The following is a 26,346-nucleotide window of genomic DNA, read 5'->3' on the forward strand; positions in this document are numbered from 1 at the left end:
AGTGTTCTGGGTGCGATAGCTCAGCTGTAATCTTTCCCGTGAACTTCACAAGCATGGAGTGTTGGCAGGTTAAACCTGATGATCTTCTCTGCTGCCCTGATGGTCCACTGGATGTTGGTACGCTCCTGCGATGTGGAGGAACCAAACGACACAGTGATGGAGGTGGTGAGGGCTGCTCCAATGACAGAAGTGTGAAACAGACTCATCAGCGCTTGTGGCAGCTCGTGTTTCCTTAAATGCCTTATGAAGATCATTCTCTGAGGAACATTTTTGTACCATTGGGGTATACAGTTGGCAGCCCTTGAGGGTCCAGGCCCAGTGAAAAGCAAAGGTGCAAATTGGTACCTTTTCGCTGATGGTCATTCCTACTGCGACAGGATGCCAGCTGCTAAACTTCTTGTCTGTAGGTATAGACTTGTTGCCTTTGCTGGGTATATTGGGTGTATTGGGATTCATACACAAGTGACATGAACTGTAAACTGGGCAAAGCTACTTAAGGGCATCAAATTAATAAGACACTTCATTTGCTCTAGAAATTGTGAATCTACTTAATATGAGTCACACTGTTTTGCTGTAGTGCCGTCTTACAAAACAAGACACTAAACAGGAACCATTTAAATCAGAATTAGTCTATATCAAGCTTTGTTAAACCAGGGGCCAACAGAACAGGCCCATGTCACTAATCACGTATAAGCAGCTAAAACCCCAAGATGAAAACCCTTGAATAAATGCTACATAAGAAGCTATTTGTATTTGTTAGAGTGTGACAGCAGTTATTTGTTTAGAATTTTAGTTACATATTAAACATTAAAAAAGGTTTTGTAACCAGTACACATTTACCATATTCAAGCTTTAAACAACGGACGGATGACCACCACCATCTCGTGCATTAGTACGAAAGTGAAGGCGACTTAAAATTATTTTTTGTTTTCAGTTTCGCAATATACTAAACGTACTAATTGCTATTTACCATAACAAGTTAAAGACGGGAGCGGAACCATCGTTAACAGGGTTGCACGAATTTCTGTTAATACGAACATAAATTTGGGCTCTCATGACATTTTCAGCACTGGACCGTAGTTGTGGAGAAACTGCATCCTCCAGGACGCATTCCTTCTACGCCGACAGTGCATAATAGATCACGCGGGGGCTGAAAGGACCACCGCCCCAGGGGACCCTGCCCAAAGCATCGGATTTTCTGTCCTCTAAAATGATATCATATGCCCATTGTCATTCTGGGGTGTGTGGGAACTGCAGATGTAATGACTTCGGCGGGAGAGATTTACCGATCGAGTGTCCCTTAATGCTTTTTGCATTTGCAGCTAACACTGATAAATGGTAGCTATCACGACTCCATTATAAATCACGCCACGTGACACTACAGGCTATGATATTACCCTTGGGGAACATAATAATAATTGCATAAAATATCCAGCTGTATAAATGGTTAAAATATATAATGTTGTGTAAAAGATAAGCATAAGAAATCAAATAATAGTATGGTAGCCTATACTTAGACAGAAAAACTATTACATTTATTAAGTTTTATTAAGTCATTTATTTCAAAATCAAATATAGTTTGGCAATTTAGCTAATCTTACATCTTACAGGTGCATCGAAGTAACACATTCCAGATGTTTTTGTTGTGTTTAAGTGTCCAAACTCTAACATTCTGTCCAGCTGATGGCGCTGCATGATAAACAATAACTAAACTGTAGTATCTTACCTCATATTGTGGTCTGGACGTTTATCAAACTTCCCCTGCTCAGATCGTGCATCCAGACCACTCCAACTGGTCTTATACACCTGAAAACAAATACCGCGATTGCTTGATTTTTGTCTAAAGGTAAGCTTTGTGGCTATCTTATATTTGAACCACTCGCGTTTCTTCTTTCTTCTGTATGCTTAACATGGAAAGCGGGCATGGTTACAAAACAATGTTGTTTCGTTTTCACCTGAGGAAGCACTTGTGAACATTCCTTTGCGCTTGACGTATATAGAGATACATTTCATTCAGTAGAAGAACTCGGTAGAATAATTATTTTACTTTGGTTTATTTTGGTTATTTAGATCGCATAACATTTATATTTACAGCTCTGAAAGAACTGTCTGTTTATTGAATCGCGTCAGAAAAATCGCTAGATTAAATTGTTCTTCGTGAAGATTTATTGATATTTAAGTCATTCTCAGTGCTTAGGACGTAGCATGCTGGTTTTTGGTCTGTCCTGAAAACGTGATGCCTTAGGAAATCGCACCACAAAAACTTGGTGGTTAAAATAAAACTTGTACTTTAAATGCTCATGTATGTTCATTTATGTATGTTCATTTACTCTATTTCAGTGCTTATTGTGCCTATTTCACGTCCAATATCCTCTTTCAGTGGGTTTTACTGAGATTAAGTGCGTTTTTTTCGGATATCCGTTACGGAAATGTAAAAAAAAATAGATTCTAAGATTATTTACATTAAAGGATTTACATTGAAACATTAATTTCACCAGAATCGATACTTTTTGTTCGAGACGTATTTCGACCTGACCAATAGTGAACTGGCAACAGTAAGGTTTGCACGGCGCGTCGAGGTTAAATCACTTTGCCCTACAGCTCGCAGTGTGGAAAAAACTCCATTAACTTTGATTATTACGGTAATGAAGGTAATTATCGCATTATAACTTATGTCTCTGCATCTGCCTCTTAAATCTTGTATCTGGCACTTACTGAAAACAGGCGCGGGTTAAGTTGGGAAATTATTGTGGCAATGAGTACAGATTCAGCATGAAGCTACATTTATATCTGCACGGGAAGGGGACGCAGCGAGGGGGCGAGGCGCGCGGGACGCCCGGGGTGTTTTCACGTGCTGTGATCGCCGTGGGCTGCGGCTGCACTGCCTGCTCCCCGCTGGGCGCGTCTCTACCCCTTTGTTCGTGTCTGATTTATGGTCTGTTGGAAGCCAGCGCGTCTTGAAAAAGTAACTCCTCATCGAAATATCTTGCAGATGAGGTGTTAGGGAACAAATGTTAATCTTATAATATATAGATGGCACGGATAAAGATGAATTATTGGTTGTGAGAATTTGGATCTGCTGATCAAAAGGGAAAAGATCAGTGGAAGTTCAAAAAGAAACAGCAGTAATATCTGTATACCTCATGACTTGAATACTAGTATTAACTTAACAGCACGCATTGGTCAGCGTTATCACCCACTGTGATTTAGAGTGCAGGGCTAGATTATGGTGTGGTTATGGTATAAACTAAACTGTCAAATTCAGCTCTTTGCACAAATGAGAATGAGCAGGTGGAGGAAAAAAAACATCTACCTGATTATTTTAAAATTTGAATTAGTTAAATTTATTTAATTTAGTGATTCTTTGTTAATTTGAACAACAATATTGTTAGTCTTTCGGTGAAGAATTATCCTTAAGCTAAATTTCTGTTTCTGACTTTCAGCAATCGTACCAATTTTGAGAAGTGATTCCGTTAAACAGCTTTTCACTTTGACGAAAAGGCTTGTTTTCCAATCACACCATGCTGACCTCGGGTTCATCAGCCAGCACTGGCTAAGCCTCACATCAGACACTGCAAACTCCCAGCATTACTGTGACTGTGAGTCTGAATTATGAGCTGTTGATTAAGCTGCGAGAGGAGATAAGTGATTTTATCTGTCTGTAAACCACAGGCTAATGGTAGATTTAGCCCAGTGCCCCCCTCCCAGAGGCCTGGGGGAGGGCAGCACGTTTCGTTTGTTCGTTTCTGTTCTTGAAAAGCTGGTCATGTCAGCTTGCCGACCTGCACTATGACCGTCGAGGCACTCAGGACAGGCCTTTCCGAAGAAACAGCGAAGGCCACACCTTCCCCGGGCAGGTGTGTGTGAGCCACCCCCCCCCCCCCCATAAACAGACTCACTTAGGGCGACATCAGCGGCATCATGAAAACAGAGGCCCGACGTGATTTCACTGTGTGAAATTCTACCCCCCATACTAGTGTGGGCTGAGCCCCCTGGGGTAATCAGATTTTTTTCTCCCGCCACAGCAATGTATCAGATGGCATTCGTAAGTCCCCCCCACCCCTCCAACTGGGCACACTTGTTTTTTTCTTTCCTGCACAGGAACCAGCATATTACTGTAACCTGACACACTTGGCATCCCCTTTCAGAACCCCTGCCATTCTGTGTTTGACGCTTACTCTTTCCTTGGGTTTGGGCACGGATCCTCATTCGTTTAGTCATCCGTATTTACTGGAAGACCTGCTCCCAGCAGAGGAAGGGCATGCAACTTTTCAATTGGGCAATTCCGGTACGTCCACACTGCCTTACAGACGCAGGACATGGACTATCTGACTTGTGTTCCCAGCTGGGAAGCCAGGGAGCTGATCATCTCATATTAACCATCTTGACTTTGTTTACATCTACATTACTGAATTTATTCAATGGAATCGTTGTTGGCTGCAGTTCGCCTATAATTTTCCTAAGTGATTCTTAATGATACCTTTGCTTTTCAACATTTCATCACTGGCGTAACTATTTTCTATCGTATTTTTCCACAGGAAATTCCCGACAGTATGAATGTCAGTTGCGATTTCCTATGAAGTTTTGACTTTGTAAGAAACGAACAAGTAATTTTCTTCTTTTACATGGTGAGACTATACATTCTCTATGAAGGTCTGTGTACACTGCATAAGTTAGCGTGAGGGAGTCCCTCTGATGTGCTGAGGTGTTTGACACACTCACATGTGCGCAGGCTGTTGGTCCCTCTCCACTTTCAGCAGACCATGCTCTAGCCGTACCTCACATCCACATTCCATTGGCTGTGCCCGAGCCAATCAAACTGATTCCGCTCCCAGACAGAACAGAGAAAAACACCATTCAAGATGAAGCATGCCTTCATCCTGCCTGTCGATGCAGAAGATAATGAGCCACGTATCTGTAAAAGTCAGGGAGTGTGTAAGGTTTCGAAAGGCCATATTTACTTTGTGGTTATTATTCTGCCCCTTTCCAGTGCCTTGGACTAAATATTTGACATTGTAAGACGGATTGGATCCGTACTCATCTTTAGCACTTACCTGCTGAGCCAAAATTCAAGGGAAACTCCCACAGGTGCTTAAATGTCGGTAAAAAAAATAGCTAGTTTGATAAATGCTGAATTATTTTAGAGCAGCGGTCTCCAACCTTTCTCACAGTAAGAGACACTTTCACAAAGAAAGTTGGCCGCCTCTGATTTACAGACATTGGCAGAAAGTATATAAACCTCCATATTCTCTACAGCTTTTTGGAGATGTGGGTCAGGTCCTCATGGCAGAGTCTGCGTGAATGTCTCTGGTAATCACCCATCCAGTAACAAACACGTTTGTTAACATTGGGACATACAGGTAGAATTAAAACAGGCAGCCTCATGCAATTACTAGAGTCCAGAGAAGCAGAGAAGGAATGATCTTACCTGCGATATCAGGTTATGCTCCCGGAGGAGGAAGATGCCCCGGCTGGCAGTTTGTCTGGCAGAAGCACAATGAGCCCCGACGTGCGAGTCTCCCCAGACACACCCAGTCGCACTGGTCAGGACAGAGCCAGCGGGGGCCACACCGCTCAGAACGCCTCATCATTTATCAGCCAGATGCGGAGGATAACAGAAAATATACAGCCATGTCTGTATGCTTTTATAAAGCTTGGTCATCTTAAGAGTTTTCGAAGGCTTTGAGCTTGTCAGGTTTATACTGGAAGCGACGATGGAGCTGGAGGTAGTTAGAGTGAATGAACATCATTAGCGACGTTACGCATAAACCACCTCACTGGGCTAGGCTATGGTTTAAGTATTTTATTCAACATTTGTCTTTACAGATCTTCTCATATTGTTTTAATAGACAGAAACATGGTTTTGGTTTGATCCTAATGGCTACCATGCTATATCTCTCAAAGCAAACACGATGTGTCTCTACTATAAAAAAAATCTTTTTGACCAGACGGCGCCTCTTAATGCGAGAATGCATCCAAATGTTTCCTAATTTAATTATCTTACACCTTACTCCCCATCCCGAGGAAAGCTACGTGAAGCTCATTTTGCGAGTCTTCAAGTAATCCAAACGTAATTAGCCTCACTGAGAAAAGGCTGCTTTCTGGAAAATGCTGTCTTTTCTAAAAGATATTTCAGAAAAGAGGTTTGACAATATCTACAATCATTACCTGAAAATGTCCCGTCTCTATTCATGAATATGAAATAAAGTTTATTGAAAACAGGCCCACGTTGGTGAGAGATTTACACATTCCGTGTTTAATTCCCAGGATGCCGCTTTGGCTAATGCTGCCAGTCAGTGGAGTGTGGGATTGTTGGGCTAGTGACACTGTTGCCATGGAGATATTGCTCCAGTGTCAGCCTTTCTAAAACCCCCGGGGAGCTGTGCTGGGAATTGCGAGACTGCCAGGTTTTCCATGTCAGTAAAAAAAAAAATCCACTATTTTTACTTGAATAACATTACATTGCACCATACTTTAAAAAGTGTAAGATTCGTTTGAAAGAAAAAAAAATAGAATATTCCAAATCATCCTTTCTACAAATTATATAAAAATATTAATATATCTTTTAATTCTATAACCAACTTTTATTTTGGTTTTGTACTTACTCAGATGCAGCTGTTGGCAGCAGAACAAATGTGAGGTATTTTTATTTGCGCCATTGTCCCCACCCAGATGCCGTTCTGGGTGGGCATTTGAGTATGTTGGGTGGGCACCAGGGCTGGACTGACCATCTGGCATACCGGGCATTTTCCTGGACCCCCCCTCAGAAAAATATATCATTATTAATTGCAGGGTGATTATTTTTGGGTGGCGGAGCACAGGTCATTGTTCCGGCAAACACCCTACAAGGCCCTAAAACACACTGAAATCGTAACATTATGAGGGATCGCCAAATGAGTGAGACACAAAGGTAAATTGGAGGAATTCCTCAGTCACATTTATAAAGTGCAGGAACATGCAAACGTTCTCCAAGTAAAGCCAACACCTACCGTGGTAAGCGGCCTTGAGGTTCGCCTCGGCCGCCTGAAATCACCCGCAAAGGAACCGGTGCGTTTTCATATGGGCAACGCACGTGGCATGCCGCCTTACTCAGCTAATAAAGTCCGCTAAGTGTAGCAATTAAAAAACAGCGGGATTATAGTAAATATATTAATTATACGCAATTAGCAGGTTATGTTCCAATTCAACACCATGTACAATTTCATAATGTAGTTTTTCATACGAATATTCTGTTTCATTAGCACTGTCGATTCTCCGTGTGTAGTGCAACGATTATGCTAAGAAATAGTTGGAGGTCGTAGCATGCAAATTAAAATAAATAAATAAATAAATAAATAAATAAAAATTAATTATATTATTTTTCTAAACTTTATTTCTTAGACATCTGATAACGCCGTATTATATGGCAATACCAATCCGTAGTGTTTCTGAAATAAAATAAAGCATTTGGTAATCCGTAATGTAAGAATCAGGCACCGCATTTTTTACAGGATCTAGCGCTGTGTCCGTATCTGCTTTCATAAGGCAGTGAATCCGGGGTGCGGTGCCTGTATGAGCGGGTTTGCGGGGAACCGCTCGGCGGCCCCTCATTCATCCCCCTGACAGCCGTCGCCGCATCCTCTTTACAAATGCAAATAGGAGCCAGCAGCCTGTTGGGAGGCAGGAGAGAGAGATCGGGGGCCGATCAGTCCGACAGGGCGTTTGTCCGAGCGCCGACACCCTGCGGAGCTCCGTCCGTACATAAGGCAGCCACCGGGGTCACTGTAAGTATTCAAGTTATAAGCGGATCTTCCTTTAGTCAGAGCGTATTGCGAGTCATAAAACTGAAATGGTGTGATATCACAATAAAGACTATAGGCTTAATTATTTGAAAACACCGCAACCAGATATTTATGTTATTTGTTGGCATTTTATATGAAACTTCAACACACCCGTTGCTTGCCTTTTTTTTATATATATATATATAGGGATTAGCCTATGTAAAAAGTGACCTAAGTTCATTTGAAGGTAATATTGTTCCGCAAGTGTTCAGGCATGTTCAGTATTTTCTTTCACAGCAGGAAGGAGTAGATAGCGACGGGTAACTGTAAATGCACGCTCCTCTGAAGGGCTGAAGTGCTGCCGGTGTCCCATGCAGCTTCCAGTCGGCGTAGTGTGGATGGGAGTGAGGCGGCTCCCCCGCCCAGATGCGCGCAAAGGCTGGTTCAGAGTCTCGCTGGAATGTGGCAGAAGCTCGCAAGGGTCTTATTGTCAATTACAGGTTGGGTGTAATTACTGTAGTGAAAAAAGTGTCGCTGATCCATCACGGGCTTTTGAAAACTAACGCAAAAGTGTTTCGGAGTTTCCTGGATTTTTGTCTATGTAAATGCATTGGACGTTACATTGAAACAACAAACGAATAGGAGGTGTGTTCATTTACAGGATATTAAGCAAGTAGCTCAGTCATCAACCAAACCATTTTGGTTTTTGTTGCAGACATATGTGTGTAATATACGGTTACCGTGAATCAGTTTATGCAGGCGGTATTCATTGTCGTTTTATTCTAAGAACTGAATCAGCGTAGACGGCCTCTGTAGTTTGTCTTCCTGCATGCTGTTTGTAAGCGATGACGTAGTGAGGCTATAGCAAATGGCAAATTGCGGTGTGGTGAAAATGAGCTTACATTATGGAAACTTTCGAGGACGGAGTGGCAAATACGGGCTACTGTGATGTGCTTAGGCTGAACACAGTGTATGTGCTTGTATGGTCACGTGATTTGATTGAGTGCCCCCCCCCCCCCCCCCTTCCCATTAAATGTCTCCCGGGGGTACATGTGACATCAGACTGACACGGGCAGCAGGTGTGTCTCTGGGTATGATGGACCTTAATGGACGTCTGTGAAGTGACAGGAAACCCAAATGTGTGCTGATGATGCCTGGTAATATTGATTCTGTTCCCCCCCCCACCCCGGTCTGGATAGTCAGGCTTTGTGCTGGGAACATGGGTGACGTTCATGTTACCAGCAGTAGCGAGAGCTTATCTTCTGGTCAGTAATGCAGAGGTGAACCTTGAATTGAAAGGGGTATGACCTCGTGAGAAAAAGCAGGAGTAGTAAGAACCTTCCTCTACCCTTTTCGCCTTTAAACTCCTTTTATTTGTACCTTAAAGTACTTCTCTCGCCTCCTAATGCGGTTCCACACTTATTCTTATCATCCACAACTGCCACCGTTAAGTGTTCATGTACCATGTGCCGAGTGGTTTTTGAAAAGGCAAAATATTGGTGTTTCTTTTTCAGTGGTTCAAAAGAAAAAAAACTGTACAAAGCTTTGGGTTTTTTTTTCCCAGGGGAATATTATGGGCTGCCGCCCCCAGCACCCACTTGTCTGAATTGACCCCAAAGAAGGCAGTAGGCCCCTTTTCTGGCCCTTGAATGGGCGCCGAGGACCTGAGAGTGCAGCGTATTTTGTGTGCATGTTAATTCCTTGATACATCTTAATGTCTCGCAGTTGGAAGTCTGCCAGGGCGGGAGAAACTCCTAACGGATCCACAAGAGAACATCAAAAAGAGGGATCCGGCGCTGAGGCCACAGGCAGGCTCTGTCTGTTCAGCGCTTAGACAAAGCATGCAAAGAATACCAGTATAGCTACTGGCCTGACCAGAACTTTGATGTGACAGAATTTAAACATTGCCGTCACGAACAAAACAGTCACGCAGACCTTTTTTGTTGGAGATAATCTATTATATTACACTGTATCATACATGTGAGGGAATCTATACACTGGAAAGCAAATAATGACTACAGCCAATTTAAAAGTGCATTTTCTCTATGGAAATTAAATGCGCGTAACCTCCAACAATAGGGTATAGATTCTAATGACCTCATGCGTTTGGCATTTGCTACTGGCCACACAGAAAGAAAAGTGACCTGTTAGAAGTGCCCATTACGGGGTGGTGGGGGTCACCTTTGGTATAGGAGCAGTTTCTGCCCCCTGAGGCTTTATCTGTTTCAGTAATGAACATTTGTGTTATTTATGATAACTGTTTTTGAGAAATCAGACTTGGCATCACTAAGGCAGTTAAGCAAGGTGACTTCAGGGGGGTTCAAAGTGTGCTCTGGGGGAAGAGAGACGGCTAAGCCTGGGATAATGTCACCTCATGTGTGATCGCTCAGTCCGGATGTGTGTCAGCTGACTTTGGGCTCCACCCCAATGTAGAACGAACCGGGAATTCTGTGTGAGAGCCTGGGATTTATTGTATCTGGTTCTGGGAATTTCTCAGTGGAGGTCTGTGTGCAGAAAGGCAGATGGATGGGGTTTGCTAATCTTCTGTGGGGGAGGGGAAAAAAAGGAAAGAGTGAGGATTCTCCTCTTTGGCTGGGGGGGCTGCCCACAGCGACCAAAGCAGCCTCATCATATACCACGCGAAAGCACCGTCGTCCTAAGACAGCATCATTACTGACAGCCCGGCTGCTTGTTGAAGCATCGGAGTGCCATTTCACTGCACACGTCGGTCCTACAGACTCAAAGCCCAGGATCACGGTGTTGTCTTAAGTAAACGCCTTTGGTGGTGCGTTGCCAGACCTGTAGAAGTTCAACTCAGGCCTGGTGCCTCTGAACGTGTTAAAACAGGGGCCGGGACAATGGCATACAGGCCTGCTGTGAGCTAATTTATCCATGCATGTCTTAATTTGTAGTAACAAAGTAAAATTACCATGGTACCCCAGTAGACATTTTACAGTTCACCATGTTAACGCAGTTGGATACTTCACCTGAAGTTCAAGACGACCAAAGCCTGAAGCTTCGTGGTCTCAGTCGCAGGCTCTTAGCCACAAATCTGCTTGCTGCTCTGTGGATTTCCAGAAAGCTTCTTCAGTGTAGTTGAATATTACTTGAGGGCTCTCCATTTAGCGTTTGCTAATAAGGTTCAAGGCTCTGTCTGTTTTTATAACAGAGCTGTAAAAGTCCAGATCCCTAAACAGGTGTTCCTAATTGCCCCTTATGCTAGGTGTTATAAACTTCTTCTCTGGAGAAACTATTAGCCCATAGAGATGTAATCTTTCGAATGGTTGTTTGCTTTGAAATAGGTACCTGGCAGTGACAGAGGTTATGCTTATAATGGGCAGAGGAGGATACGCAGGATTACAGAGGACTGACCCAACTTGTTTTTCTCTGGTATTTTACGGAGGATTACGGCGATTATAGTTGTGGCAGCTCAGAGGATGTGGATCTGGAGTGATTTACACAGCTGTCAGCTTTAGCATTCATGCTTTTACACAAGCAGACATTTTGAACCGGAGATTTGACCTGAAAAACGTTCATTACAATTACAAATCCATGTCCCTCAACACGGTACCACCTGAATTAAAGTATCAGGAAAGGCTTTGGACATTTTTCTGCACTTTTGTCCACATCAATGGGAGCAGCATGTATTGGCTGTGATCCTCAATTCAGAAAATGAAACCGAAATATAGTCATTATAATAATTATGAAAACAAATTTTGTGAATATCATTTTGAAACCAAAGGACAAAAAGTCCGCTGGTACTATTAGGCATTTTCACACGGCAGGGACCAGGTTCCGGAACTTCAGTGTGAAAGCACCTATTGTAGAAGTTGCTTCTGCCAATGTGAACAGCACATTTCAAACGGCAAGTGCTGAATCCTCGAGGCGGTACATCCAGGTGATGTCATAAACACACCTCTTCCCGCAGTGAATTCCCAAAGGCCCTAACCTCAACCTTCACACACGTGTTAAACTGATCTTCTCACTGTGTGGTCCAAAATTCTGCGTCTCTCACCGCACACTTGCGCTTATCTCCAGAATCAGTTCTAAGGGGGGGTCACTATGTTCTGAGGGTGAGGGCAATAGCTCCAGGCCCCCCAGAGACAGAATGGGAAACATGCTGACCTCTGGGACACCTTTCTCCCCCCGACCCCTCCGGCTCAGAGATATACATTCCAAACCCTCACTCTTCTGTAAGCTCATTCCCAGTCTTGGGATTTTACCAGAATAATAGAACCAAACTAGATCCCGCATTTCTGCTATTTTCTTTGTTTCTTTGATAACCAGTCTGAGCTGGAATCCACTGAGCATGGGGGGAGGTGTCAGTTCTCTCTTTGAGCCCTGAGTTCTGGAAGAATCTAAACAAAGGGTGAGTTGCCTAGCTGCAGTGCAGATGCCTGGCCGGCCGGCCGGCCTGCCTTTGTGTCTCCGCGTGTGAACAGACCATTAAGGCACCTTCTGAAAAGCAAAAGTTCCGAACCAGACGGATTTTCCCAGCTTCATCTCACTCATGCACTTTCTGATCTTGCAGCTGGCTCCGTTCATTTAAGCAGGCTCACAGTCACCATACTGCGAAGGTGATCATTCCCCTGCCTCTTTGCAAGCTGTCACTGCAAAATCTCCATAAAATTTAAAATCCTATATATTTATTTTATTGGCCAGTGTTGCTGTGATTCACGTACCTCTGCAGTGACTTCATGTCTCTGGTGACTCTTCCAGTGAAGTCAGCAGATGGATTGGGAGAGCATGGCGGGGTCATGAGGTCGCTGGAAAGGGGCGTGTTGCTCCTGATATCTTTGCAGGAGGACGAAGGTCAGAGTTGTTAGGGTCCTGGTGCTCCCCGTCTTGCCGTATGGCAGTGAGATATGGACACTATCCACTGAGCTCAGATGAAGCCTGGACTCCTCTGGTACTGTGTCTCTTTGGAGAATAGCAGAGGGATTTTTATAGAAGCAACAGAACTTCTGACTGTTTATTTCAAATATGGAAGTAAAGGGCGTCAAGGAGGTTAACAGGAAATGTCAGGTTTACTATGGTGTTTACCGTAGTACAGAAGATACTTACACTTTGTAATGAGCCTGAGGATTAAGGAGCATCCTCAGTCAGAATGCTGCATTACTCAGACAGGTCTGTGCAGCAGAGAATCCCGGGAGGGCCTCATGGGGCAGTGGAGCAGTGATACAAGGCAGGCCGTGTGCCATCACGGTGATACAAGGCAGGCCCAGTGTGCCATCACGGTGATACAAGGCAGGCCCAGTGTGCCATCACGGTGATACAAGGCAGGCCCAGTGTGCCATCACGGTGATACAAGGCAGGCCCAGTGTGCCATCACGGTGATACAAGGCAGGCCCAGTGTGCCATCACGGTGATACAAGGCAGGCCCAGTGTGCCATCACAGTGATACAAGGCAGGCCCAGTGTGCCATAAGACGAGTCTGGTTTGCCATCACGGTGATACAAGGCAGGCCCAGTGTGCCATCACGGTGATACAAGGCAGGCCGTGTGCCATAAGACGAGTCTGGTTTGCCATCAAGGTGATACAAGGCAGGCCCAGTGTGCCATCACAGTGATACAAGGCAGGCCCAGTGTGCCATCACGGTGATACACGGCAGGTCGTGTTCCGTAAGACGAGTCTGGTTTGCCATCACAGTGATACAAGGCAGGCCCAGTGTGCCATCACGGTGATACACGGCAGGTCGTGTTCCGTAAGACGAGTCTGGTTTGCCATCACAGTGATACAAGGCAGGCCCAGTGGACCATCACAGTGAAACAAGGCAGGCCCAGTGTGCCGTCACGGTGAAACAAGGCAGGCCATGTGCCATAAGACGAGTCTGGTTTGCCATCAAGGTGATACAAGGCAGGCCCAGTGTGCCATCACAGTGATACAAGGCAGGCCCAGTGTGCCATCACGGTGAAACACGGCAGGCCGTGTGCCGTAAGACGAGTCTGGTTTGCCATCACAGTGAAACAAGGCAGGCCCAGTGGACCATCACAGTGAAACAAGGCAGGCCATGTGCCGTAAGACGAGTCTGGTTTGCCATCACAGTGAAACAAGGCAGGCCCAGTGCGCCGTCACGGTGATACAAGGCAGACCGTGTGTCATAAGATGAGTCTGGTGTGCAGTCATGGTCCCATGAGGTGTGCCCATTGTGCCGTCGCAGTGAGCGCCGTCCTCTTCCCATCGTGATTTCGACTCCCTCAGAGATAACTTTGCGGCTCGAGTCAGGCCTCCTCCCCTGTCCCAAGACGCACCTCTCAGCCACCGCCGCCCTCTTCACATAAGAGCGGAATCAGAGACAGTGGCACGGCACTGCTTGCCGATCGGGTGTCGCCGGGCTGCCAGCGGACTGAGGTGGGGGCCACTTACCCTGCATGGATCCGTCTGCCAGCACTGGGATTCCCAGGAATGACGGCCCTTCCTCTGAGCCCCGGAGTCTGCAGCTCTGGCGTTTAGCGCCCCGTCGTAGGAGTCTGATCCCACGGCGCCCTGCATGTTTATGTACAGTGAGGGACCTTCACTTCCAGTGTGCAAATGGCCAGAGGCTGCAGGCCAGAGGCTGCTACTGACGCAGCTAAGTGCAACGCATTCAATCACGAGGAAATCTGTTCTTGGAAAGCTCCTCACAGTACTCCGTGTTTACCAGCGATTTTTCTGAATGCCAGATTTATGCACAGACTAGCAATGACTGTAGCTTAGCCTCCCTAGTTGTAGGGTGACCCAATAAAAATTTTCTGTCTGTCACAGCAGCAGTTCATGCTGTAAATAGGGGCCCAACAATGACTTTAGTTCAGGGATCCCCACCCCCAGTAAATCCGGCCCCGATTTTTGCCATAACACAGTATAAACGTGTCACTTCCTGTTGAGGACATCCTGGCGGGCACACAGCACCTTGTTAACACCACATGTGTTTCCTGTTCCGCCAGGGCCAGAGGATGACGTGAACGTGCCGGGGTACAGCGCCTCTGCAGGTCCACGCCCCCGCCGCCCCACAACAGACATGAGCTAGGGCTCGGTGGCCCCACCCCCCAGGTGTGACACCTCTGGACACGCCCCCCGCCCCTCCCCACTCTGATACATGAGCCAGCAGGATGCTGCAGTGCAGGTGCTCTCAGAACGGCTCCTCGTAGCATCCCACAAGGGCCAGGCCGACAATGTCGTGCAGCTAATTAACAAGGGCGCCAAAGTAGCCGTCACCAAGGTAACTAACGAGACCTTCCTTCTATTCATGCTAAGTGGAAACTATTGTGCGTTTTACAATAAAAAAAAACCTTGAGATAAGGTCAGAGCAATGGATATATTTGGCTCAAATAACCTTATTTTACATCTGTTTTGTCGTTTTGTTTCATAACCGACGGGCCTGAGCGGCTATTAGACCAAACCTATGTCATAGAGGTCGGCAGACTGCAAGGGTCTTGCTCACTGGTACAAAGATAACTTTGGATGGAGCTGGAGACTCCAGTTAGTCCAAAGCTCAGGATTAGGAGCGTGAGGCTGGCAGGAAGGGCTGTGATGACCCTCACACACGTCTGTCATTTGGGCCCCAGAAACACCTACTAACCTACAATGGTGGTTAAACACAGTTATTCACAGAATAAGCCAGATCAGGGTTAAAATCCTCACTGCCAAATTCTTTATCCTTCATATTTATTGATGTAAAATTCCCCAACACTAACTAAATTCATTCATCATCTTATAGACAATTTCACACACTGATCACCAGGATGTCATCCTGGGCTGGCATCTGGGCATAGTGGGTGGGCACCAGTGCTGGGTCTGATGTTACATAAATGTCTCTGATTGGGTGAGAACCCCAAACCCCGGCTTTGTCAGTACATTAATGACGTAAATGTGACCAGCTAAGTTCTCTAACATTTACGCCGCCCTCGTCCAATCACAGACGAGTTTGTGTTCTCGTTTTGGCTCTCTTTGGTCATTTTGCCTTCTGTACACGGAAGCATGAGACTCGGGAAGTTAAAGTGGGATTTTCTGGACTGTTTAAACCTCAGTCCAGTGGTGAAATCTGCAGAATGGCCTTTTTCCTGCGTGGCTGAACTAGCGGCACGATAACACGGCCGTCTTCATGCATAATGACAACCGGCTCCGGTCCAGCAGGAAACTGCGGCCGTGTGTCGGCTTCACTGCCTGATAAATACATAATCTGTGAAACAAAGGCTAAAGGTTTGGTTGGAATTTCCCCCAGTAGAGCGAAATGTGAGTGAAGGAGAGAGGGGGAGGCAAATAGCGCTTAAGGAGTATGGGAGACGGGGCAGGAGCTCGAAGGCTGCAGGGTCGGTGTAGCTGAGAGCCCCTTCTGGTTGCCGGGTGACGGTCAGCTCTTCACTGGCTTTACCTGAATAGCACTGGTGGCTCCTCTCCAAGCCGTGCAGTGCGAAACACAAGCCCGGCGTCCGCAGCCCTGCCAAACCGGCCCCGGCTTCTGCTTAATTGCCGGTTCGCGAGCCCTGGAGTCCGCCGTGGAGTGTGCTAATGAGAGGATTAGCACAGCATGCTATCTTTGGGGGGAGACGTATTGAGGCCGTGCAGGATGGCATGTTAAACCCCACAGCTGATAAAATAGGGCTGGCAGGGGTGCGTTTGAGAAAACACATTATGAAGAGCGAAGGGGGGAAAGTGAAAGTGACCTAAAAGTATTTACCTTATGCAGATTATCCTTCACAGATTGTTCAGGCTGTCAAAGAAACGTAGAAGTTGTTTACATGATATTCATAAAATGGAGAGTTAGATGTTGCTGTAGATAATGTCGGGGAGAAGTACTAACATTATGAACGACTGAAGCACGAACGAATGAATGGACGAACGCCTTTGTCATTCCACAATGTACAATGAATATGAAATTCAATAGAAAAGGAATGTAAAGAATAAAGACATACTTCTCTTTGTGATTCAGCTTCACAATAAATATGAAAAATGTTGCACATTTCAGCACTGTAGTTTAGAAAATATTGCACATGCCAATAGGTAGTATAGCATTTCGTATAAATGTGAAAGCATTGTGTGTTAATTGTATATTTTACAAATAACTGGTACTATAGTACTAATGATACACGTGTTAAAACCTGCTTCACTGCTCTTTGAGAGCAGGGCCCCCGGGGGCTTCCCCACCAGGGATTAAAATTTCTTTCTTTTTTTGCTCCTTATTATGTAGACAGAATTTGCCAGAAAGAAGGAGACTGACTGATTGACTGTGACTGACTGTCTGACTGACTGCGTCTGGGCTGTGCTGCTTTGGTCACTACAGGCCTCTGCTGTATGCCCACTGTAGGAATGACTGTCCCCCTGTGTTCTTGTGTGTGTGTGTGTGTGTGTCTCTCCTCAGTACGGCCGCACACCGCTGCACCTGGCCGCCTACAAAGGTCACCTGGAGGTCGTGCGGATCCTGCTGAAGGCTGGCTGTGATCTGGACATCCAGGATGATGTAAGCGCCGGCGGAAGGACGCAAACTAGCAGAGAATTTTACCCTAATAGAGCATGAAGGCCACTGCTTAGCATACTGACCTCATGGAAATACGAAATACTGACCTGTTTTCTGCACCCTGGTGAATTTCACTGATGCTGTACAACATGCAAAGCACACATGCACGTTAGTGCTCACGGGGGCCGTGAGAAATGGGATAGCAGCCATGTAAAGATGTGTGGCTGCTTTTCCTGCAGACATTAATTGAATTTCCGATACGAATCGCTGTCAGGTAATCATGCCTCCTGTGGCCTAGAAGGGGATTATTCTGCCTGTTATAGGGAGCTGACTCTCCGTCTTCTGCAACCTCAACACACTGCTGTCCCCCATCCAGAGCAAAAACAGCCTGATCGCCCCCTGACTTCACAAACAGCCCCCTCTCCTTCTTTGGCCATGGAGTCGCTGGCCCCAGTGGGGCGGGGGGGAGTGGGCAAAACCTGCCTGGCCCCCGCACGCGGGTTCTGTCTGCTCCTGGTCTGGAACCTGGGTTCCTACATGTGCTCTTCTCAGGAGCAGACTGGTCCCGGCATGGTCTAGATCAGGCCCGGTCCACCGCTAAGGGCATCGGCGAGCGTCCGCCTCCTCATCAGAAACAGTGAACAAACAACAGCAGACGAAAGCGGAAAAGGCATCAGCTGTCTGGCCTTACTGTTGTTTAACAGCTGGATATCTACGCTCACTGGATATCTACGCTCACTGGATATCTACACTCACTGGATATCTACGCACACCGTATTCTCGTGATAACACAATACATTTTCTGCATTGAATAAACTTTCTCAAGTTCTCAAGTAAGCGAATATCGACGCCACCAGGCTGCTAAATGAATCTTTTTTCACACGAAAATTGTTCATTTTCCGGAGAAAATTATTCAGTTATCACAAAAAAACGGTGTTCGTTTTCCCATTGTCAGTATAAAAAAAATTATATTTCATGGTCTTTATCAGTCCCCGCGACCCAGTAGGATAAGCGGTTTGGAAGATGGATGGATGGATGGTCTTTATCAGCTTCTGTACCATTGTAAAGCATCCATTGTCTAAATTGAGGTATTTAGTATAAACACGCTGTCAGTCAGTCAGAGTTTTACAATGCAATGCATTGTTATGGCTGGTCATACAAATAGTTTTGGGCTGTATTTTAGCATCATTTTGCCCAGTCCAGCTGTTTTGTGTGATTTTTCCACCCAGGGTGACCAGACGGCGCTGCACCGCGCAGCTGTGGTGGGAAACAGTGACATCATCGCGACTCTCGTTCAGGAAGGGTGTGCTCTGGACAGACAGGACAAGGTAAACACCCAACGCAATGCTGAATGTGCCATGCAAAGTGCCTGGTCTCAGTCATGCTGAATGCAGCGTCACATCTGGTGCTTCTGGCTTCTCAGAAGTAACCATTTCTGTCTGAAAAGACCTTGTGAGCGAGGGAACTCAGAGGATAAACGTCTTAAACAGGAAGGCAACCAGTGAAATAAATCACAGCTTAGTACAACTGTGTCCACATAACACGATGGATCCATAGGATGAAGAGGTCAGACTGCAAAGCAAAATCCTTGTTGGTTAAAGGGAAGTATCTTCTCAAAGGAGCCACTGACTGAACATCTGCTGAACATACCCAGAGCCAAAAGTCACTCTGTAATCAGGCCACATCAGCCTCACATCATCATTAAAGAGCCGTGCTTCGTTCAGGCTGGACGGTCGGTACGTAAACGGTCAGGCAATGGGAGGCAAAACGGCCACAAGCACGACTCTGACCCCTGCTGGTTCTTGTGCGTCTGCAGGACGGAAACACGGCTTTGCACGAGGTCTCCTGGCACGGATTCAGCCAGGCTGCCAAGCAGCTGGTCAAGGCGGGGGCCAACGTTCATGCTAAGAACAAGGTATGGCTTTGCTGGGGGGGTAACCCGGCTTCACTCTGAAGCAGAGCACGCGGACCGCGCTGTGCCGGCGCTAAGTGGAGTTGTCATGGGGCGATCCATTCAGCTGGATGGGGTGTGGAGGGTAAACCCAGACCCGGCCTGTGTCTGCTCAGGCTGGAAACAGCGCACTGCACCTGGCCTGCCAGAACGGACATGCACAGACCTCACGCGTGCTCCTGCTCGGCGGATCGCGGCCAGACAGCAAGAACAATGTGAGTGCGCTCTGCATGCCCGAGCTGCTGATCCCGGATCAGACTGTAGCATTTATTATTAATGCTCACCGAGTTTAGGATTTAAAAGTAGGCTGTTCCTAGGTCAGGATAACAGTAATTTGCAGCTTTCGCGAAGGCTTGTAATCGAATCCTTAATTACAAACTGTATTTTTGCCATATCATCTGAAATACTGACCGTATTAAATATCTTAAAATATAGCAAATTAACATACTAAATATATAAAATTGAAAATCAGGGCACCAAAACCGTAGAGAGTAATATTTGCGGTACAGACCAGCGGAATAATGCTGAGCTGAGGTTCCGTCACACGACTATCGGCGTGGAGTGAGTGCAGATACGGACTCCCCGGCTGTGACTCTCTCGCCGACTCAGGTAGGGGACGCCTGCCTGCATGTGGCCGCACGCTACAATCATGTGACCGTGATCCGGATCCTTCTGGGGACCTTCTGCTCCGTCACTCAGCAGAATCAGGTTGGTGGGGGTGGGGTAATTAATGCAGAAATACCTGCCTGTAACCAACATGAGATGGACACTGATATGTAGGATTGCATTTGAAAACAGTAAAATGTATCAGATAACATTTCAGAAAGCTTATACACACATATATATATATATAATACATATATCCAACATAATAGTAGGTACCGGCCAGTAAGCACATTGACTGGAGAAAAGTACAAAAACTGACACAAAACACTTCAGATTCGACTTCCGTCCTTCAGTGTGTTACTCTGTCCGGAAATGTCACATTAAACACTTTTTTTTTCATGGAAAAAGTGCTTTTGTTGGTGTTTGCCAACCTTTGCCTTATTGTTATTTACTGTAAAAATTGCTTTGAAATCTGTTGAAGATTTCTGGTCAGTATTTATACTGGTCAGTATTTATACTGGTCACAAGCGTCTGCCAGTTGTACCCTGGCTGTAGGTAAACGTCTCCTTTTTAAGGTACAGGAACCTTAAACATTTGTATGCCATTAATGCTGTTTGTACCTTGGGAAGCAGATCCGCACTAGGGCTGTACCGCTTCGTCTGACTTGTAAATTAAACCGAGGCCAATTTTCAACTTTTACCTGCTGGTACCCAGTAAACCGGCCGGTAAAGCCTCATGATTCCCACAGGTGGGAGACACGCCCCTCCATCAAGCCGCCGCCCTGAACCACAAGAAGACGGTGCGTCTGTTGCTGGAGGCTGGAGCAGACAGTGCTGCTGTCAACGCTGTGAGTGGCTCAGGCCTCCAGGCCTGCCTCAGGTCTGCTCTAAAACGGCCTGCTCGGCCCTCCAGGGGGCTCTGCGCCTTTAATTCTCGGCAGTGATATGACTAGGCGGCCCGGTGTCTCTGTGCAGGCCGGCCAGATGCCGCTGGACTTGGCCAGGGAGCACAACAACCCAAGCGTGGCCCTGCTTCTCACAAAGGCTCCGCAGGTCAGTGTCACTGCGCCTCTGCAGCAGCACCGGGGCCTCCCTGTGTAGGCAGGCTGTATAGGGTACGGGGCTGGGGTACACCCTGGGCGGGATGCCGGCCCATCACGGGGCTGGGGTACAACACAGATTGTCTAAGGATGTCAAGCGGATCACAGTAAAGCCTCCATCAGGCGTGGTCTTGCACAGCGACCGCAGACACTCACCACCATCACGGTGCCATGACAGTCCACCAGCCTGGAATCTGTTCCTCAGCTGGCATCACGCCACTGGCAGGGTGGGATGAAGGCAGCACTGACCTGACACTCGCTGGCGCCCCCGTGTGTTTGTTTATGGCAGGTGCAGAGCTTCATGAGGGGCAGAAGTGTGAGGAAGCGGCGTGACAAGCTAAAGGCTGAGCGGCGCGCGCAGTCCGTGCCCAGGGACAACGTGCTGCCCGCCAAGGTGAGCCAACCACCCCATGAGATGTCCGCTGCTTTTACACACTCCTCAGAGATCAGAGATCAGCCCCTTTGCCCCATAGACTGTAGGGCTGTCAGCCTGAAAATGCCATCCTACAAGATAATGGCGCAGGAGAGCTACGTAAAGCAGTGAGAATGTAGGATTCCTCCAGCCTGTATCTTCTGAAGGTAATAAAAATAAATATCTGCCCCTCGGAGCAGTTACCCAGAACAGGGGGGTCTGCACCCCAATCCAAGTAGCACAGGGCACATGGCTGAAGACCCCAGGGTACATACGCTATCTGGACAGAATCCAGGTGAGGGCCGTCACTGGACACCACTGGACACCTTTCCAACTAGCCGGTTCATGTCTGTCCTGCTAGAGCTGCTCTGGTCAACCGCAAGTGAAATGATTGTGAAGCAAACCCCACCAGCAATGGTCCAGTATCTGATGGAAAGCTGTCCCTGAAGATTACAGGCCATTATAGTAACTAGGAGTTAGCTAACCTCATCCTAATGCCCTTCGATTCAAAGTAAGATGACGGACAGGCTGCTGTCCCAATACTTTTGTCCTTATAGTGTTTCTGCAATACCCACGGAAAAGGGGCAAAGACCCGGCAGATAGAGGAGCTACCCACCGAGCCTCTGTCACGCCTGGAAATAGCAGGCGGCCTCACAGCCACAACATACAAATAAAAATACAGATCTGAAGTCTGAAGCTCAGCTTCTGCCCATATATCTGCTTCGGGCAGATGGACGCATTAATTACGCACTAATCAGATTGAGCAGAACGGGCTTATGAATGTCACTGAAGGCGTCAAAGCGGCCCTCTGCACGCTGGCAGGTGCTAGACGGCTAAAAATGAAAACAAAAGACATGGTTAATCCCCTCACTGCTCCCCTGCGCCGCTGCAGGATGCCGCGTCGGCGGCCGAAGACACGCACAGCAGCGACCTGCCGGCCACCAGGCGGGGGGACCGTGGGAATGAGCCGCCCGAGGGCACGGCCGACGCTGGGGGAGCCAGGCGCAGGAAGAAAGACAAAGAGAAGGTTTGGGGGGCTGAAGGAGAGGATGCTTCAGAAATCAGCTACAGAGCCGCATGAAACAAGGCGGAGTGAAGAGCTGGGGAACAGATTAACTGCAGAAAGGAGGGGGGGGCAGGCTGTTATCCATCAGTCACCGGGGGCTTCTTACCATCGCTGCTAATCTAACGCCACTGTCCTCTGCCACACGCAGCCCTCGCTGTCAGAGCCGCTCTCGCGGAGGGAGAACAAGCGTGCCGAGGCGGCCAATCGGAAGAAGGACAGAGCAGGTGGCCCCGCCTCCCCGCCCCCACCCCCTCACGGCCTGAAAGCCTATCAGCTGTACACCCTGTACCGAGCCGAGGATGGCAGGGTCATGCAGGTGAGCCGCCTCTCACTGTCTGGCACCTTGAGCTCGGACGGGATCTCAAATGAAAGCACCTGAAAAGAGGATAAAATCCATTTAAACTGGGGTACCTGAAATACTACAAGTTACCTGGCTAAGTAACAAGTCCGGCTTCATGATCAAAGCCCCAGAACACTTAGCTCAGGGCATCCCAGTTTAAACAAATAATTTAAATGACGTGGATGTCACATAAGACACCGATCAGTGGGAACGTCCCGTTTAATCTCATTTATGCTTGCTATGAAGTTTTATTTAAATAAAGGAACCTTTGTGTGATACCATATATGGCCTGAACATTTGCGTAACTATACAAGCCGCCTCCCATGTCCACAGGCTCCACTGAACGGCTGCCGCTGTGAGCCTATCATCAACAAACTGGAGAACCAGCTGGAGGCCACAAAGGAGGAGATGAAGTCGGAGATTCACACCGTCCAAGAGCATCTGAACAGCAAGCTGGGTCAGCTGGACCGCAGGAATCAGCACCAGGTACGGTGAAATCCGGAATGTTCCGTCTGCTGCTGGGGACCCTGGCATTTGGCACGCCAGGATGGAGCAGCCACTGCGGTTAATGACAGCACCAGTAATAACAGAATTCAGATTTAACATATAATGTAAGAGACTCAATAAAAGCAGAAGGACCCGTCTGAAGGTCATGCGGTCAGGTTTTCCTGAACCTCCGTCTTTCCCGGTTCCCGGAAGTAAAGCATTCCTATGAAACCTTTAGTTGGCCGAAATGGCAAGAGGAGAAGCAATAATTACCATTAATTTGAGGGGAAATTGAGTGTTTGCGGACCAAAAGTACCAAATCATACCAAATAAAACACAAAACCTGAAGTAACTCGAACATATAGAAAAAGCAGGTATGACAAATTCACTTAGCAGACTCAAGTCAAGCGTCACTTATTGACGGATACGTTCTGAGACTCTCGTCGTTGTGGGAACATCATAATGTACTTCCACAAACGTGGATGGTACAGCTTACTACACACCTCGGCTATATAGCCTAAATAAGGGTAAAAAGTACAGTAAACCATAACCACATAAACCATTCAATTATCAAGTATTTTGCATTGTACATATTTATATGTGCTGTACTTTTATACAGCTAGTAGTGCAGTAGGTTTGTTTACACCAGCATTAGCAGAAATGCGCAAGTAATACGCTGCGCTGTGACGTCACAGTGGGCTGTGACGCTGCGCTGTGACGTCACAGTGGGCTATGACCCTGCGCTATGATGTTACAGTGGGCTATGACACTGCGCTATGACGTTACAGTGGGCTATGACACTGCACTATGACGTTACGCTGCGCTATGACGTCACAGTGGGCTATGACACTGCGCTATGACGTCACAGTGGGCTATGACACTGCGCTATGACATCACAGTGGGCTATGACACTGCGCTATGACATCATAGTGGGCTATGACATCACTAAACAATAGGAATTTTCCAACATCGTTATGCAGTGCACAACTTTATATGTATAATTGCCTCGCTGATAAGAGTTAAATGCTATTTTAATTTTTCTCCTTTTCTTGTAAAAGTGAAAACCCTCTTCGGATTTATGTTGGCTAGCGGTAACAGGTGCTGATGTAGATCTAGGTAACATCAGTCTGATGTAGGTGATGTCGGTCTAAAAGCAAAGTGTAAAGGGAATGTTGTGAAGTGCAGGACCCTCTTACATTTAAAAGAGACAGGGCTCCATTCGCTGAGGCTTGGGGGGGGGGGGGGCAACCCTGGCATTAAAATGAACACGACTCCCTTCAATCGTTCTGTTTTCTGAGAAGATCAGAGCCTTGGATAAGATCACTTTGGAGAGAGTTTCAGCTGAGCGGACAGAGTGTCTTCAACACCTCGACCAGAAAACCGCTCTGCTGCAGCAGGAGATGGAGAAGAAACAGGTAACAAGCTGCCCAGAAACGCTGATCATATCCAGCATGGACTTAACATCAGCGAGATCAGCTAAAAACACGCAATTTACTGTTAAGAGCTTTTAGATTAACAGACATGCGTGACTACATAGGATTTGTTAGCTCAGTTGAAAACCACAGTTTTGAAAAAACATTGTTTCAGGTGATGTTTGTTGGATTTCCATCTGCACAGCAGGAAAGTGCAGCTTCCGTTTTTACAGATTTGATGATCATCCATCAGTTGTTTGCTTCCCCCCCCCCCACATTTTCTTCGCAGACCTCAGTGGTCAACGAGCTGAAGAACTGGTGCTGGTCTAAGATCCATAACATAGAGCTTCGGCTCTCTGGAGACCCTTCGAGCACCAAGCGTGACTCTCCGTCCTTCCCAGAGGCCGGCTCAGAAGGCCCCGCCCTCCCAGCCTGCAGCACGAACTCGCAGCCCCTCGACGCCGCTGCGGCACCAGGGGCGACCGAGGAAGCTGCCGGCGGGGTGACCGAGGCTGAAGCAGCAGCCGGTAATCATTACTTTGTGGTTCAGATGGACAGCTCTCCAGGTAGGCCCTCTCTGGACCACTACACATATACAAAGGTCCACTGTTCTGTGTGTCGCCACACCCGCGGTATATAACCAAAGTTAGTTATTCTCAGGGTTTAACTTCATGGGTGAAACTGGCCATCTTCACCTGGATGGGTTTCTCCTTCTCGCTAGAATCTTCTCATCGCAACATTGCTTTCCCTGCAGATGACAGGCGACAGCATTTTCTAGCCCAAAACAAGTCAGTGCCTTCATCACCTCAAGTCGTCCGACCAAAAGAGCGGGTACGCCTCTCTGCTGCCCCCCACAGGCCGCATCCAGATGCGCAGGCCGCAGACGAGCCTGACACCCGACTCCAGCTAGCTCAGGCTACCACAGCCAGCAGCCAGTCTCCCGCCACTGAACGCCGTGGGAGGCACCACCGGGAGCGTGAGAGGAGCAGACATCACAGGAAGCATGCCCAGGGCAGGACGGCGGTGCAGCCAGGGGACGCCCCGACCCAGGAGGCCATCGCGGGGCCCCCGGAGCCCTCATTCGCGCAAGAGCGAGAGAGCATGCACGCGCTGGAGGTGACGCAGTACTTCTTCGAGGCCGTCTCCACTCAGATGGAGCGCTGGTATGAGAGGAAGATCCAGGAGGCCCGGCGGCAGGCGGACCAGAAGGCTCAGCGGGACCGGGCCGTGCTCTTGGAGCGAATCAGCTGCTTGGAGGAGGAGCTACGAATGCTAAGGACTAACGTGCCGGATAGCTAGCGCCACCTGGCTGATTGCCACAGAACTCCCAGTTCTTTTACTGAATAAATCCAATTTTTTATAGACAGAGACTTAAAAGATAACGTGCTGTACAAGGATAGTCATAATTCATACACTTTGCTAGTATGAAGCCACCAGTAGCCACTCTAGTCAAAACACTGATTTCTAATTTGCTGCTTACATTTTAAGTTGTTAATAACGTGTATTTTATCATTTTTCCTCAAATCAAGCAAAAATTCCCGGTGGCTGAATCATACAGCTGTAAACAGAATGTTGAGACGGCACATGCAGTTACACACCCAATCAAAAACACATTTTATGACAACTGTAAAGATTATGCCAAAAATCAACACAGTATTTTTTTTCTTGTAGTGCTACCTTTACAGCTAACAAATCACGGTTTTGGTTAAATCTTACATGTGGCTTCAACCTCAGAAGCAAAAATTTGGCTACAGGAGACGAAGGACTATAGGAAATGATCA

At 47.1% G+C, this 26,346-nt stretch overlaps 1 protein-coding gene across 4 annotated transcripts; it reads left to right on the forward strand.

Moving 5' to 3' along the window:
* The first annotated feature begins 1,698 nt into the window (after positions 1 to 1,698).
* On the forward strand, positions 1,699 to 25,929 carry ankrd6b (ankyrin repeat domain 6b). Of its 4 annotated transcripts, none has more exons than XM_048985790.1 (16): positions 1,699 to 1,846; positions 14,684 to 14,958; positions 17,098 to 17,196; positions 18,423 to 18,521; positions 19,010 to 19,108; positions 19,261 to 19,359; positions 19,754 to 19,852; positions 20,499 to 20,597; positions 20,725 to 20,802; positions 21,139 to 21,243; positions 22,154 to 22,288; positions 22,476 to 22,643; positions 23,001 to 23,153; positions 24,455 to 24,568; positions 24,855 to 25,131; positions 25,320 to 25,929. In XM_048985790.1, the coding sequence occupies exons 2-16, from the start codon at positions 14,836 to 14,838 to the stop codon at positions 25,862 to 25,864; spliced, it is 2,292 nt and encodes a 763-aa protein (XP_048841747.1). In that variant the 5' UTR covers positions 1,699 to 1,846; positions 14,684 to 14,835; the 3' UTR covers positions 25,865 to 25,929. The 4 variants fall into 4 exon arrangements, with proteins under 4 accessions (XP_048841747.1, XP_048841749.1, XP_048841746.1 ...); XM_048985791.1 differs by lacking the exon at positions 1,699 to 1,846 and adding an exon at positions 7,693 to 7,763; XM_048985792.1 differs by lacking the exons at positions 1,699 to 1,846; positions 14,684 to 14,958 and adding an exon at positions 7,571 to 7,763 and having other exon boundaries at positions 24,855 to 25,092.
* The last annotated feature ends 417 nt before the right edge of the window (positions 25,930 to 26,346 follow it).

This window comes from Brienomyrus brachyistius, chromosome 19 (assembly GCF_023856365.1).
Source record: "Brienomyrus brachyistius isolate T26 chromosome 19, BBRACH_0.4, whole genome shotgun sequence".
NCBI lineage: Eukaryota > Metazoa > Chordata > Actinopteri > Osteoglossiformes > Mormyridae > Brienomyrus > Brienomyrus brachyistius.

Bases quoted from the DNA above. Each gene is read 5' to 3' on its own strand.
- ankrd6b (XM_048985789.1), top strand. From the start codon at position 7,629: ATGCAAATAGGAGCCAGCAGCCTGTTGGGAGGCAGGAGAGAGAGATCG. The intron at 19,360-19,753 runs GTGAGTGCGCTC...TCGCCGACTCAG, and splicing joins GGCCAGACAGCAAGAACAAT to GTAGGGGACGCCTGCCTGCA. The intron at 23,154-24,454 runs GTACGGTGAAAT...TTTTCTGAGAAG, and splicing joins ACCGCAGGAATCAGCACCAG to ATCAGAGCCTTGGATAAGAT.